The sequence below is a fragment of the Coloeus monedula genome (assembly GCF_965178545.1).
Source record: "Coloeus monedula genome assembly, chromosome: 9".
Lineage (NCBI taxonomy): Eukaryota > Metazoa > Chordata > Aves > Passeriformes > Corvidae > Coloeus > Coloeus monedula.
This window is the reverse complement of record NC_138789.1, coordinates 25,566,227-25,581,711: the sequence shown is the minus strand read 5'-3', so window position 1 is coordinate 25,581,711 and position 15,485 is coordinate 25,566,227. Positions and strand designations below refer to the sequence as shown.

The window sequence follows — 15,485 nt, the reverse complement described above, 5'->3', positions numbered from 1 at the left end:
GGCAAGGTGGATTTAAGGATGAATTAAACAAGCGGTAAATTTAAGAACAAACTCATTCTGTGGCTTGAAATTAATTATTATAACCAACATGGTAACTTAATCTCACAAAAACACGAGTTTATTAATAGGTGAAGGAGCTGAAGAACCACACAGTCCATCCAGCCCTCTGATAGAGTTTCCTAATCTCAGTTACGAAATTCAATGCTGCAGTTTTACAAGGTACATATTCTCAATTAGTGAATGTTACAGAACATAAACATGAAGTGAATATTTGTATTAATGAGATTCAAACAAGTCAACTGAAAGAAGTATCAACTCTAGTTATAACACATGGTGAAAAGAATCAAATTTGGAATGTGATCATATATACTGTTGTACATCAGACAATATGTACACTGTTTCATATTGCATGACATTCATAGCATATTCATAGAAAAGTCAAACTAAATGATGGCTTAAAAACTGTTATTATCACTGAAATTTGCTCACTATGTTTTAAAGTGTTGATATTGACTGAGTTAATATTTTCATTGTGTAAAAATACTGTATATAGTAGAAACCCTTCAGCATCTTCCACATTCAAATAAATGAAAGTTACAGTTTGGTATTTGGTGTTCAACATCTTAAATTAAATGGCCGATTCTTTCTGGCCTTTGGAAGGAAAAACAAATCATGAATATGCTCAATCTGGTTTGACTAGAACATTTCTCTCTTGAAGACCTTGCTTCTGGAATCAGAGACTAAACCTCTACCTCGGCTGAGGTGCAGCTGGGAATACTAAAACATCTGAACACACTTAAAAAGGTGGAAAGTCCATAGCCATTCTACACACTTTCATTTATTGTCTGGACAATTAAAGTACAAATAATTCAAACACAACAAGGTTATGAAAAAAACATTTACAATACTTTCCCTCAGAAATGATCTAAACTAGCAAGGTTAACATGAAGTCATTCATTATAACTAAAGTATACAACTGCCTGGTCCTAAGAAAGATTTTTTAAATTATTATTATTCAGATAGTAAAACACATCGTAGAGAAAAGATTCTGACATGCCTTCCCCACTAATGCTTAGCAAATGCATCAAAACTTTCCCAGCAAACTGCGCTCATTCATAGCAGATGATGTATAAAGGTTTCCCTGAACATTGAATGAGTGTTCCTTTAAACTAAAATCTAACATTGTTAAAGTAAAAAACTGATAAAATTATGATGCAGCCTTTGCTTTTAGTTATTTGTCTACTACAAAAGTTTGCCTCTTCAGTGTGAAAAAACAATACTTAGTCTACATGCAGTTAGTGGGTATAGCATGGAAAAAATGCACAAAATAAGCACAAGTTATAAATAACCATAACGTTTTATTACCATTAAGACTAAACTTGTATTGAAAAGATTTTATATAACAAGACAAGAAAAGCAATAGCAAATTTAACTATCAACTAGATTATGCATAGCGAGTAACTGTTTCTAGTACTCAGGGAAGAGCATGACCCTTTTTTGTTTTAAATATATAACCGTACAAAGCACAAACATACTAAAATGATCAGTGCACTGGACATGGGAGAGCACCCCCTCAGTCATTTTGTTCCCTTAGCTCTGTTTTCCCCAATCTGAATTACATTAAAATAAAGACCCAGTTGTTTTCTTTTCTACTGTGCAGTAAGAAAAAATATTCACAACAAACATGACAATATATCAAACAATATTTCTACACAAGTTACCTTGATACCTCTGTCACTTAAGTATCATAAGAAAACATTTTAAGACATATACAAACAAAACTAGCAAAGTGTTACAACTTATAATAAATTAACCAAAAGAAAAAATAACTTTATATATATATATATTTATATTATATATACACATACACACACAACAAAATGACACAATAATATGCTTCTTCCCATAGTTTAAGTAAACAAATAAGTAGACTAGCCAAACTAGCTATATTTGATTTTGGCCATATGCATCACATCGGCAATTAAATAAATAAGTGTTTCAAGCAACATAAACAGTGTTCCAAATGTGCCAACACAGCCCAATTATATTAGCTTGGGCTATAAAGTGAATTTGAAAATTCTTAACAAATTTAAAGCAAATGTATTTTTTTCTAAACACATTACATTTAACTATGATACTAAGATATGTAAATAATTTTGTAGCACCTACTGCTCAAACCAAGGAAGTTTTTGATCAAAAAATTAATTTTTTTAACTTTTGTTCTGCTGATATCCCATACTGATGACTTAAAGAAAAACCGTCTTGCAACTCATCTCCTTGCTTTTGGGTTTTGACTGTGGGTAACTGCGTGCCTGGGAAGAACACTCTCCCGTACTGTATTTAATATTTTTATTACATGCTATGAAAAGATACGAAGATCATCTGTTTGTAGCCCATCCTTCAAAAAACAATCTACTAATCCAGTTTAAAACACACATCTTGATCTCTAAAAAGTTACCAGTGCAGTATGAACATGACAAAGTTGTCAATTTCCCCTAAATTAGCCAGTCAAAATATTTTTTCTCAAATCCAGATTCTCTTGTAAAAATTCTTTATATTTTATAAAAATAGATTTTTCTTGAAACCCATTTTCAGCAAAGAGACCACCTCTTTGGCAACATTGTTAATGTTATTTAAATTGTTATGTCATCAGGTATCCCCCGTTACCCCATTCCCTAACAGAAGACTGTTTAGTTCACATGATACAAAAGAAAAAAGGAAAAATAAAAAAAGTTGCAAAATTATGTTCTTCTTTTTGCAATTTTTATTGTTCCTCTTTAATTTGTGTGGGGGGTTTACCAATCTGATTCAATCAATGTTTTGAAAAAACAGAAAAGAAAACAAAAATTTTTTTTTCCTCGCTTTTAATCCCATTAGTTCGTAAAAATTGTTTTTTGTTTTATTATTTTTTCAAATGAGTGAATGGTCATCTTAAAAAGACCCACCTTCAAGGAAGGTAGTAAAACTAGCTGGCCGGGTAAAAATCCCTGCACATTGTTATCTATGTATATTATATTCAACAACGACAGCTATGAAAGAACATTCAATGCATCAAAGGTTTTTTTTTTTTTCTAAGCATTATAAAATCCTTTCCTGTTCCTCACAGGATATCCAATGTTTTAATACTTAGGCAACACTGGCTTATAAAGTCCATGGTTGAATATAAGCCTTGAAGAGTTTTTTTTTTGTTTTGTTTTGTTCGTATATATATTTATATATATATATTTTAGTAAGTAAGGATATGAAATTCAGGATTTGTGGGTTTTATTGGTTTTAAAGGAAACTTGCAATACTCTGTCTCCTAAACGGTATCCATTAAGGCTGGCAATCGCCATGGCAGCTTCGTCGTAGTTGGTCATGGTGACAAAGCCAAATCCCTTGCACTTGTTGGTGTTGAAATCACGGATCACCTTGACATTATTGACCGCTCCAAAGGGACCAAACAACTGCCACAGCACGCTCTCATCCGAGTCAGGAGACAAGTTGTAGACGAAGATGCACCATCCAGTCCCGGTGTGACCAGGGATATTCATTCCCACAAGGCTCGTCATACCATCAATTGTGATCGGAGAAAACCTACCGAGCAAAAAGAGGGGTCTATTCTAAATAAATCTCTTGGCACGAGCTATAGGGATCCAAGAATTTAAAGTAAATAAGCCAGTGGTACTGAAGGTTCTGGATCCTGGCCCTGGAAGAGGACCACAGAGCCACCCTTGCTCTCTAACTCCTACCCAAGTGGAGGGGAGCTGTACTAAATAAAATTGCCAGATCTGGGCATAAATGCATCTTCCTCCAAGTATAAGCCCTGCTTAGACGTGTACAAAGCCCTCAGAAAAGAAATGCTTGAGGGCAATCTGAGTCAGGGAGGGCCTGCACATGCTGTGATAAACAACAGCTCCTGTAAAAAGGGCCTGTAGAAATTTGCCCCTTATTCCCAGCACCGAAATAAGTTTCAGGACAACAGAGATCGAATCCTTCATCTCCTACTAGTCTGCAGTGAAAAAACCCAAGCAAACTTCAAGACCTATTTTAAAGTTTAATAAGAAATGCCTTTGTCAGAATTCAGCTATAACAGTAGCTTCTTCAGCTAAAAATACTATTAGAGAGATGGCTCTAAGTGGCAGATTTTATTTCTCCTAACATGGTCCTTAATTGACATACGCTGGGGAAAAAAAATCCAGGTAATAAAAAGTCCTAGAGCCAGCCACATATCAAAGAAAATTTATGAAGCAATTGCAGGGTAAGTAGAACATAAATACAATTAATGAGCATGTCAACTGATACCTTCATACTGTGAGGCATCATTTCCATGACAGGCTTTAGGTTCTTCAGAAAGGGACTAACTCCCAGATTTCAACAGAGCACCCTAACATTTCTCCCTCGTTGTCCTTTGGGACTTTACCTCGAACATCCAAAGAGAACAGATAAAAGCCAGGTGTTTACGAACACAGTACCATCGAGAGATAAAAAAGGCTGGGCAGGATCTGTGGAGATCATCTGATCAGCTTCCTGCTCCAAGCAAGACAAACTTCTCAAATGAGATCTGCTGCTCATGACCCTGCAGAGGGGAAGCTTAGGAAATCTCCAAGGACAGGAACTCTGCTCCTGCAGCCTCTGCTCCAGGGCTCCATCCTCACTGTGAATGAGTTTCCCTTATCCTCAAGTTGAATTTCCCCTGCTGCAGCCTGTCCCTGCTGACTCTTGTCCTCTTGCGTTTGACCTCTGCAAAAAGCTCAGCTTCACCTTCTTTCTGAAGCCCCTTGTAGGCAGCTGAAGGCAGCAGTCAGGGGCTAAACTCTACATTTGCCTTTCCCGAATTTCAGCACGTTCCTGCAGCTTTCCAAGGTCTCCCCAGTGGCAGCCATGGCCAGCAGCAGCAACAGCCCCTGCTCCTCACCAATTTACTGTCACCCGCTAATGCGAAGAGGGCGCAGCACAGCCCATGACTCAGGTTATTAATGAAGATGTTAAGCAGTATCAGCCCTCAGGATCAACATAATTTTCCTTTCATCAGTGTGGAAAAAAATTGACATGCTTTCTGAAGCTACACTTTGGGATATGTTTTAAAATAACAACTGCACAGAGGAAATGTCTTAAAAATCCAGTTTCACGTGTACCTTCAATATGATGAGTTTTAATACCAGAACAGAATAATTCCTCAGGATTTTCTGAGCGATGATTGAGGGAGCAGAGGGAGGGACTCTGGTGCTGAGTGAGCTCTTGTGCTCTTCAAAACTTCTTACACTTCTAATAATTTCCACACACATTTAGCAATCCGCACAATATTATGCAGTGTATATTAAATAACCATAAAGGAAACTGCACACTTGATGGTTGCTCACTGTTCTGTTGATGCCTGATGGCACTTTTTATGTATATTCAGGGAAAAAGAAGACACTTGGAATATATATCTTAAGCTGAGGATCATCACTGGGGTGTAGCTACACTGTAAATGAGCAGTTCACAAATGCTCACAGCATCAGATCCTCAGGAAGGTTTGCAGACAGTTTATTAAAAATACGTGGCAATTTTCCAACTCAACTTCACTTTTGCAAATCCCCATCTCAACATATTTTAGTTTTTCTCCCGCACAGTGAAACCAGTGACATTATCACAACACTACAGCACAGAAAGGCTGGCCACAGCCAATTTCTACTGCTCCTTCCACTGCAGGTAGAAGTAAGGATTGGAAATAAGGCACAGCCAGGGCTTGTACAAGCCAACAGCTTCAGCTCATTTTGAAATCTGGAAGATGGGACTTCAAACCCATTGCAGGCCAGTGCTGACTGTGCCAGTAACAGGTATAAGGCAGCAAACACTGCTTTTCTGGAATGCTTAAATGTAACGTGAAATACAACACTAAGGGATACACCACACTCTAAGTAAGGATGCTATAAAACCTGTACAATGCAAAGCTGTGCATGTCACAATGCATTATCAGGCTTTGCATTTTAAAGAAATGCTGCACGAATGTAAAGGGTTAAAGTTTCCTACAGTTCACTGGAGAGCAGCTTTTCCCTGGAAACCTTTAGGAGCTCTGCAGCTTTCAACTATTTATGTGCCATGAACACAGCAGCTGCTGTAAATCCAACAAAACACGCACAAAACTGGTGCGAGTGTATTGACACAAATACGAGATCGCCTATCGCATAAGGAGCTTTGCTACTAGCAAGTGATCTGAAACTAGCCTCAATAAAACCTTTTTCCACATCAGCATGTCTCATTTTTCATCAGTACCACACAGTTAGCACAGGGAGAGCCAATCTCATGTTTCAGAAGCAGCTTCAGAAATTATCAGTGCGGTATTTTTTGTGAACCTGTGCCTATAAATTCAGGATTTGCTAGTGCAGGTACAACTGCCAAGGTTTGCTGAGAGGAGATAAGAACTAATTTAAGATGCCTGCAAAATGACTGTAAACACTGTGTGTTCTTACAGTAACACTGCAGACAACATTGAGAAAGCAGATGTATAACCTATAAAGGCAGGAAATTGCTCTTTCCCTCTGTTCAGACTCAGCCTATCCTGCACCACACACCAATCCAATTCCAGGGAAGCAGCAGCAAAAACCCAGGGAAACCTCCCAGAACAAACCCATCCTTCTGACATTGACTTGCACCTGACAGACACTTGACCAGGAATTTTTCCATGTTTCTGACAAGCTTTCAAGGAACAAGTAAGGTGGGAGAACAGAGAAGGGCTGTGTGATAAAATCAGGCAGGGGGTTCTGACTCACCATATTCCCACCACCACTAAGGATATCCTGACATAACCAATGTGCCCATTGCACCAGCACTGGTGCTTCTGGGAAGAGTTCTGACTATTGCTCTTGTGAGTACTCTTAAGATTTCAGATCTGTACTAAGTTACCTAGGAGTTAAACCCCACGTTACTGTCTTGCTACTAGCTAGTGTAAAGAGATACTTACCACACCTTTTTAGAGGATGAGCTTCAAAAAGAAAAAGCTCAAATAATTTTCACTTGTGGTGAGTAGACCATTTCAGAAGATTAAGCAGTACTTTCTTGTCTTAATTTGGACATCTTAGGGTAACACCAGGAATAAGACAACACCTTTGTTTTGCTGCAAGGGTCGCTTATACTGATGTTGCCATTAAAAGAAACACTAACAACACATCTCATTTTAGCTATCAGATCAAACATACTCATGGAACAGCAGAAATGTTGACACATCAGTTGAGCTTTCACACATGCGTGCACATACAAACACACAGCTATTTTAAACAAACAAAAAAATCAATTTCAAGGACTGAAAAAAAAATTCAAAGTATTAAACCTGTAACAAAAGAAACTTCGGGCTGATTGAGGTGCACACAGCTGTATTTTCAAGTCAAACTTACAATGCCAGATGTGGGAGGAACTGAGATTTAGATACAGCAGCCTAATTCTGATTTTGACTTAAATTTTCCACTATCACATGAGAGATTTGTTAAAAAAAAATCAATAGTTTTGATTCTGGAAAAAGCACCACTTAGCAGAGCAACTGTAATTTGAATGCTTGTAGCTGTGGCACCTAAACCATTTGAGAAGCCCACCTGTAAATAAAAAAAGGTTGAAAAACCCCACAGAACTTGTGCGTGAGGCCTTTAAAGTAACAAAACCAACTGAAGTCCAAACTTAAAAAGAATTTGACATGCTGGTGGAAGAAAAGAAGGAATAAAAAAAATAAAGTTAGTGAATTAAAAAAAAAAAAATAAATCGTAGCACCAATCTGTGCCAACACGGACATCTGGCAATCTGTGGAATTCTAATTACCTCTTTACGCCATAGGCCATATTAAGCAAATTGTCCAGCCTGAAAAGAGAAGGAGGGTCTTTGGGTTAATGTCTCACAGATGGCAAGATCGCTCAATGGAACTATTATTAATAGTGTTCCATTTTCAAAGAAGAAACGTTCAACAAGTTTCCCACACATCTAAGGAGCCTAACAACTCCCAGCCTGCTTTGTTAAGTCTGAGGTTGTGCTTAAATTTCCACCAGAGCATTTAAAAGCCTTTTTTAAACTTGTCTACAGTCTTAGAGGAAACCTTCATCTCCAGAGTTTGGTTTTAAAAAATATCCACTTAGGATTCGACTTTTTGTTTATAATTCAACTTGGTTTTTGTAATTCAACTGCTCACCTGATATTCACCGTTAAATCAGAAATAAAATGTCAAGTCCAAAACTGCTGGAACAGGAAGAATTCTTGACTATCTGCTTTAACATAATACATTCTCCCCATTTTATTACATGTATTTAGTATTAATCCTTCATGATATGTCAATCTAAACTGACCACCAAATTTTGCAGAATATAATCATCTGCTTTCCATGGCAGCACAATAAAGTCCTTCTATCCATGGAATGATTCAGTGATAACCTCAATGGACACAGCTGCGTGCCAAAGACACAAAAACAAGTGTAAATTTAATGTATCCAATGACTGACTTTTTATGATCTTTAATTCATTAGCACTTTTCATCACTGACAAACTAAAATTACTTTTGAATAATTCTCTAAAGCCAGCGTGCAACACAGTTATGCAAATATGTCCAAGTTTTCTTTCTTGAAGGCAGACTTTTTTATTTGAAAGCTGGGTTCCTTGAGAACTATTAAGTATAAATGTAATAGGAACATCACATATTGCTAACTCTGCCTTATGCATCAGATGGAAACAGTACATTCAGAATGCAAAGCATAAAACATCCCCAAAAGCATCTGAAGACTCACACCAAAGCCTAATACAAGGGCTCTTTATACTAAGAGCAGATAGCTCAGGCTAATAAATTTAATGATACTCCTGCTGACTGGGACAGACTCAGCTTTTTTCCTGCTACCAATCCACTGTCATTAACATCAAAGTCTAAGCTGCATCAAAACTGTAGTAATATAGCAGAAAATAAAAGCATTACCCAAAAAGAGAGAAAGAACAGGATAGTCACTGCTCATTTGATTATCAGTGTAACTCTATTCTGTCCTCCCTTTTTCAGCCTTCATGAGATCTGATTGTACAGTACTTCAGCTGTTTTAGTAAATACAACATGACTACTGCTGTCAGCAGATTTTCCTCCTCATTCTCCAGGAAAGAATATTTAATTTTACAAAGAAAATCAGGTCAGCCTACGCAACTAAAGCATATTTTCCTGCACAGCACCTGCCCCACATTGTCATTGCTGGTGGAACTTCAGTTCTTTTCCAGGTAATTACCTGAATCTCTGAGCCTGGTGGTGAAGTGGTCCAGGGTAGCGTCTGTTGGGAGACTGATACAGCTGTGAAAGGAGTGCCTGGCTTGTTTTCTGGCTGGGGTTATTGGCAAACTTCACAGTAATTGGTTCTGTAGCACCACTAGGCTTCTGGCCATTTAGTCCCTTTATGGCTTCTTCTGCCTCTATTCTCTTATCAAAACGGATAAATCCCACACCTCGAGAAACCCCTGGGAAGTAAAAACATGTGAAGAGATGAATATTCGTAGGAACAGCCTCATCTATGTGATGAGCATGAGCTGAATGTTAGGTTTGACTTCATACAATAGGTGGTTTGCAAATTAAGAAAAGTCCTGTAAAGAAAAATCCTCTTCCCAACCTGACATCTCCAAAATCAGCCCCTACCATATTTAACAATGATTTTAAGTAAACCACAATCTGTATTTTAATATTCCCTCATTAAAGAGGCAGCAGGTATACCTCCAGTTACATTTAAAAGGAACCAGGTAGGGCATTTTACAGTAAACGTCAAAAAACCCCAGCTGCAGACATTTGGAGTTTTGCCATTTCCAAGAAACATGCACGTTATCAAGAAAAGTTTTCTTTTAACCTGTGACTTGATCAACCAGAATCCGTGAGGTGATGATGCGCCCATATTGTGAGAATAACTGCTCTAATTCTTTCTGGGTCATGGTTTTGGGAAGGCCGCTGACATACAAGTTTGCATCCCGGATGGATGCTGAACTTGGACGGGCATATGACACCTACGGAGAGAAAAGGAAAGCAGTGTTAGTGAGCTAGAGCCACCCTCGGCATTTTGGACAGATAATGTTCTGTTCTTCCACAAGACATAGCCCTGCAGTTCAGACAGGACCTGTTCTGCAAAACCAGCAGAGCCAGGAAAGGCTGGAAGAACAAAGGAAGAGCTACAGAGACCTTAAAACAGACACAAGGGTTCTTGAAGCGCAGTCATAAAATAACTATTGTTCAGAGGTAGATTAACGTGCAACTTCCCACACATGGTGCTGTAAATTTGCCCCCATGGGTGTGGGTGTGTGGATGATTTGCTGTAGCCAACCTTGCACTCCCAAGCTCCTGCATGTTTTTCTTTTCCCCCTCCCGAGTGTCTGAAACAGAGCAGGTTATTTGCGGAGTGATCTTTTGTGCTCTCTCTCTTTGTGTTTGCATCCTGAGCTGGCAAGATCTGTTCTGGATGAACAGTAAAGTACTGGTGAAATTAGACTAAATGAACATCTGCTCAGGGAGCTGTATACTGACACTCATTGTCGGATCTGCAATTTATCACGAGAAGTTCCCTTGCATTATAAAGCCCAGAATCAGACCATAAAATATTATGACCAAGCAAACAAGAAAATCTAGCTGTGGCACTGCATGTGTGCTGTTGGAAAATTTCTAATTCAATCCTCTTAACTGCTCTTCTACCTATGAATCAGATTTATAATTGTAATAGGTGCATAAAAAGCCTTCTGCACTTTTAAAATAATATATACATTTAGGATACACACATTTAACATCATAAAAACACTTCCTCGATGAAGCCTAATGACAAATATTCAGCACAGATCATGAATTACTCTGCAGTACATCTGAAAAAGCATTGGAAGCCAAGCTGAATATTCTGCACTTCATTTTGATTTATTTCAATATAAACAGATCAGTACTCTCCTGCATTATGTCTTAAAATGTGTCTAGGAAGGAAGTGGGGGGGGGGGGGGGGGTTCCCATCACGAATGCAATACATTCAGCAACTGTCTTTCCCTCCTCCCGAGTCTCAGACTGAACACAGATGATGTCAAATGGATGTCTATGTGCTTTATGTGTCAAAGAGTTGTCTTTATGCGCTCCACACCTAAAAATAGATGTTGACTCAACACAGAAAATTATGTTAATGACTAATATTTGCTTCCACAATCTTCTCTGCATAATAGCAGACAAACTCTAAAGATTCTAGATTTTAAGGTTTTTGGCAATTTCTTTATAACTTATGTGTTTGTCCATAACCTTTTAAATCTAACATTTACAGAGAAGGCTGGAGAGAGGAGGTGGAAAATTCAGGGAAAGAAATATGAAATAGAGGTTAGATAAAACATTTGCATCAATCGAGGCAAGCTCAGGCACACAGTACAAAGGCTCAAGCAGACATGGGGAGCAGAGAAATCTTCGGGTGCTGAAAGGAAGAGGGATATTGGGGTAGAAATCATTCTGTGCCACAGCCCACGACCTCCTGATGGGGTGCAGCATTTTCATCACTTCCCTGCTGGTCCTGAACACCCCTCCGATGGATCCAGGGCCAGAACACACATGGATGGCACCGCTTGGCTTTTATGTAACAAAGCTCAATCCAGGCCCGAGGGGACACCAGGGATAATCACACAGTGCTTTCACCTACAGCTTGGTTTAGTGCTGAGGCATTTGGAAAAGCAGACTCTTCCCTCCCCACTCCGCAAATGCCTTACCTTGAGAGGGTACTGTAAGAATTCAGGCACCTACAGTTTAACATACTTTAGGAATAACAGTTTAAAAAAATACTTAGGAGACTCTCTGGAATGAGGGTAGGGATCTTACCTGTTCCTCAAAACTGAGAGAAGCAAAATGAATAAAGTTCCTGGGAAAACAGCCAGGAGTTTCCTTTGGGTTTCTCACTCCGGCACATTCGTTAACCAAATGCCACGTTACAGGGAGGATGAAAAGTATTAGGATATGCAAAAAACACTACTTCCCAGAGCAATGAGTGCCTGACATTTTACATACATATATATACACACACAGTTCTACTTACAGAAGGCTCTCTGCTCTCGTGGGCCCTGCAAGCAGGCAGAGGAAGGAGAGGCTGCTCACGCTCCCAACCCTCCACTCACAGCACATGTGAACACCTATTGCTGCTCAGGTCTAGTTTTTATTTCCTCCCGCAATCAAACATTCAGGCTGCAGGGGAGCCTGAGCCAAAGAAAGAAGCTGCCAAAAGCAACTCAGCCGTCTTTAATATCAAGGAGAAAAGGTTGCAGAGCTGAATGGACTCAAGGCTAGTAATGTCAATTATTTATCTGCTTTTGAATCTTTTTCATCTTCCCTCCGAGGTCAGCCAATGACAAATCGATCGGTTAGAGTGTGCCATCCTGCTTTCAAGCTATTATTCAGTTAGTGCTGAGGACGGGATGTTTTCCTGCGTGCGAGCTATCAAAGGAAGAGATCGCCCACCCTGACCCTCCATCACACCAGAAGCTCCTTATGCTGTGCAAGTTAAAATGGGAGCAAAAACCAGCTCCCATTTTATCACTGCAAACCGCGAAGTGCCGGGTGAGGACGCGGCATTAATACTTTATGTTCACACTTAAAAATGATTTTTTTTTTCCCATTCCTTTGCTCACAGCAGTGTTAGCACCCTGTAATGAAACAGAGCATTGAAAAAGAAAAGAGCATGGAATCCTAGCCACCACAAAGAATTCAAATAATGAGCTGGAGAACATCAAACTACTGTTTGACCCAGGCATTTCTCAGCATTAAAATGTTTGTCCACTTGTACAACAGCTGAAGGTCGAACCATGGTTTTGGATTTCACTGCATAAGATCATTTAGGAGTTCTGCAGTCGAATTTGCAAGGAAGATAATAAAATATTACACAATTCATTTTATGGCTTGCTGGCCTCAGATGTTAGTTTCTATAAATACATATATACTAACTGAAAAACATTTAATAGGACATTTCTCATCTGACATTGAGCATAAGTCTGTGTAAGGGCTTCTCTTCATAATAAACAGCCATCTCCAGAGGCTGCACCACTCTCTCCTAACACCACTGCAGCATCAGAAGAGGTTCAGCATTTCATATCTTCCATGGCAAAGCACTTTTTTTTCAGGTGCACAGAAAATATCTCCAAGTTCAAGTAATTATCTTCCCTATTGATTTCCTACGTGTTTTCCCATATAGAAAACTTTCTGAAGAATTTCTAACCTCGAGACTCTTCAGAACATAAATTGAAGCAGTCTGGCCTTTCCAAGCCAGAGCCCACAGCAAAGGCACCCAGAGGCATGAACGCATCCCGTTTGTCTTACGGTACAAGGAACAGCAGCCATTTGAACACTGACACTTAACCACTTTGCTGCTGCTCCCTGGGAGAGAAACCTTCAGCTCCTGTACTAATCCTGGACTTCTCAAACATCAAGTCCGTTTCTAGAAGCCTCTTTGTAAAATTTAACTCCAGTCTTCTCATAAGAGAAACTGCACCATCCTTTCCTGGAATGATGTGCTCTGCCAGCAGAGCCATCCTGACCTGGACACATCTAAGCAACAACCAAGCAACTCATCTTGCAGATACCAACCTTCTCTGAGATGTGTCACCTTGCTCTGCATCTCCTGCTCCTCACCTGGAGAACAGGAAACCACCCAGGAGCCTTGAACCAGGGGGTGCACTGCATGGCAGCACAGGCACCCAAGGACCACCGAGCCACCCACCCACAGCACCTGCAGTCCCTGGGACATGTCTCCAATCACAAGCAGCTAAGGTGCAGTCAGTGTTAAGTGACTCCCTGGGAAGCTTTCAAAAGGTTTGTGTGACATTCAAAAACACCAGACTTCTTGGTGACCTTAATACAGAGACTTTGCTTTGTCTTTGCTTGACATTCTCTGAGATACAGGATTTCTTGTATGATCTTTGGGGTCAGTCACTTGGCTTTTTTCTGCCTGATGTCCAGTTTAAAATGGGGACAACCCTTCCCTCACTTGCTGCCCCTTATGCCACTAGTCAGACTGGAAGTGCTTTAACACAACTGCTCAAAAGCCTCACACATGTAAATAAGCACAGTATCACTTGTTTAAGGCACATCCAGAACTAGAAGTAAAATCTGCTTAGCACCAGTGAACAGGCTATGGCAGAAAAAGACGTTTCCCCACAGCCACTTCCAGACCCTCATCGGTGCCCTCATTTTCTGCAAAACCAGATTTGAGACACCCTCCTGTGAAAGCTGCATGCTTTTGTCACAACAAGTGAACACAAAAGCCCTCTGGTCCAGAGGCTGAAGATCAGGATCTGGAATACTTTCATATCTGATGCTTGCACTGCTTTGTCCTTTCTCTTCCCTAAGCCCTTGGCTGGGGGACGGAGGGGAGTGACAATGCACTTTACTGTTGAGCGATTCGATGCCATTTTACAGAGATTAATTATAAGTGCAGGTACAATGGTCTATCCCATCATTTCAGGAAAGACACCCATAGATAATAACCGAGAAACACTCTTGGCTGTATCAAGAGCAAGGCTAAGAGAAATAATTGCTCTGGCTCCATAGAATGAAAAGGACTCACTGGCAAAACTGAAGCAGTAAAAAGAAAAATCACGATTAAGAGAAGATGCAAGAAATTAAGAGGCAAAGACACTCTGGTGCCTGCTGAAAGCAGCAGAACCAAAGCTGAACCTTCAAATGCAGCACTGAAAGGTCTGCTGAGCAGCAGCATCATTGCAGGCACAAAGGGTACAGGAGGGTTTGTTAACAAGCACTACAAAGTCAAAAGGGTTACACTGACAGAGGGTCCTAAAGAGCACAACAGGAGTAAACTTAGTTGAGGCTTTCCATGTCTGTGGCACCTTTAAAGTTTCTCGTCCAAGGCTTTGTCTTGGGGAGCAGCAGCCAGAGCAGATGACCCTTCTCTGGCTAACTGTGAGCTACCATAAAAGAGAACAAGCAGTCACCTCAATTTCAAAAGGAGCTATAAAATAGCTACATCCCAAATCTGCACCTTGTACCTGGTAATGTGAATTTTCAAGAAAAGGAAAAAAGGGGCACACGAGACACTCAAATTCAAATCCCTCCTTGCTGCAATCCAACATATTCACCTACTCCCAGTATCTTCCAACACCCCAACCTTCCAAATCTTCCTTGCAGAGCATCCAAGCTCCTTTTGTGCCTTGCCCTGATCTCTCTGTACACCCTTCTCCCTACCACCCAGCCTCACTCAACATCCCATTTCTTCCCCGGGACAGGAGGCTGCAGGCAATGTCCAGCAGGCTCAGTGGCCCTGGGGAGACTATGGAAGAACACTGTTGGAAAACGCCAGATTTTGGCTGAGCACTGCACCAAGGGCACCCAACACCCGAGCTCTGCTACCAGCACTGTCAGCAATCCAGCGCTTCCTGGCTGCAACCCAAACCGTGCTGAACTCCCCCCACGCCTCCCAAGCAGTTTGGGATGGGGAGCAGGAGATGCAGGTCTCTTCCCCACCACTCCCTGCTGCAATTCCTCCTCCTGCCCTGTGCCTCCTGCGCCATCTCCTCCAC

The 15,485-nt window shown here is 40.3% G+C and overlaps 1 protein-coding gene across 2 annotated transcripts in view; it reads right to left on the bottom strand.

Annotated features, from left to right (window-relative positions):
* Positions 1 to 3,248: 3,248 nt before the first annotated feature.
* Positions 3,249 to 15,485, bottom strand: part of ELAVL4 (ELAV like RNA binding protein 4) — a gene marked incomplete at both ends in the record, with an annotated part of 61,528 nt that continues 49,291 nt past the window's right edge. The window contains 4 exons of one of the 2 annotated variants that reach the window (XM_082287150.1): positions 3,249 to 3,597; positions 7,771 to 7,809; positions 9,200 to 9,425; positions 9,806 to 9,959. In XM_082287150.1, coding sequence (XP_082143276.1) covers positions 3,249 to 3,597; positions 7,771 to 7,809; positions 9,200 to 9,425; positions 9,806 to 9,959 — 768 coding nt within the window. The remainder of the gene's footprint in view (positions 3,598 to 7,770; positions 7,810 to 9,199; positions 9,426 to 9,805; positions 9,960 to 15,485) is intronic. The other variant, XM_082287151.1, reaches the window with a different exon arrangement.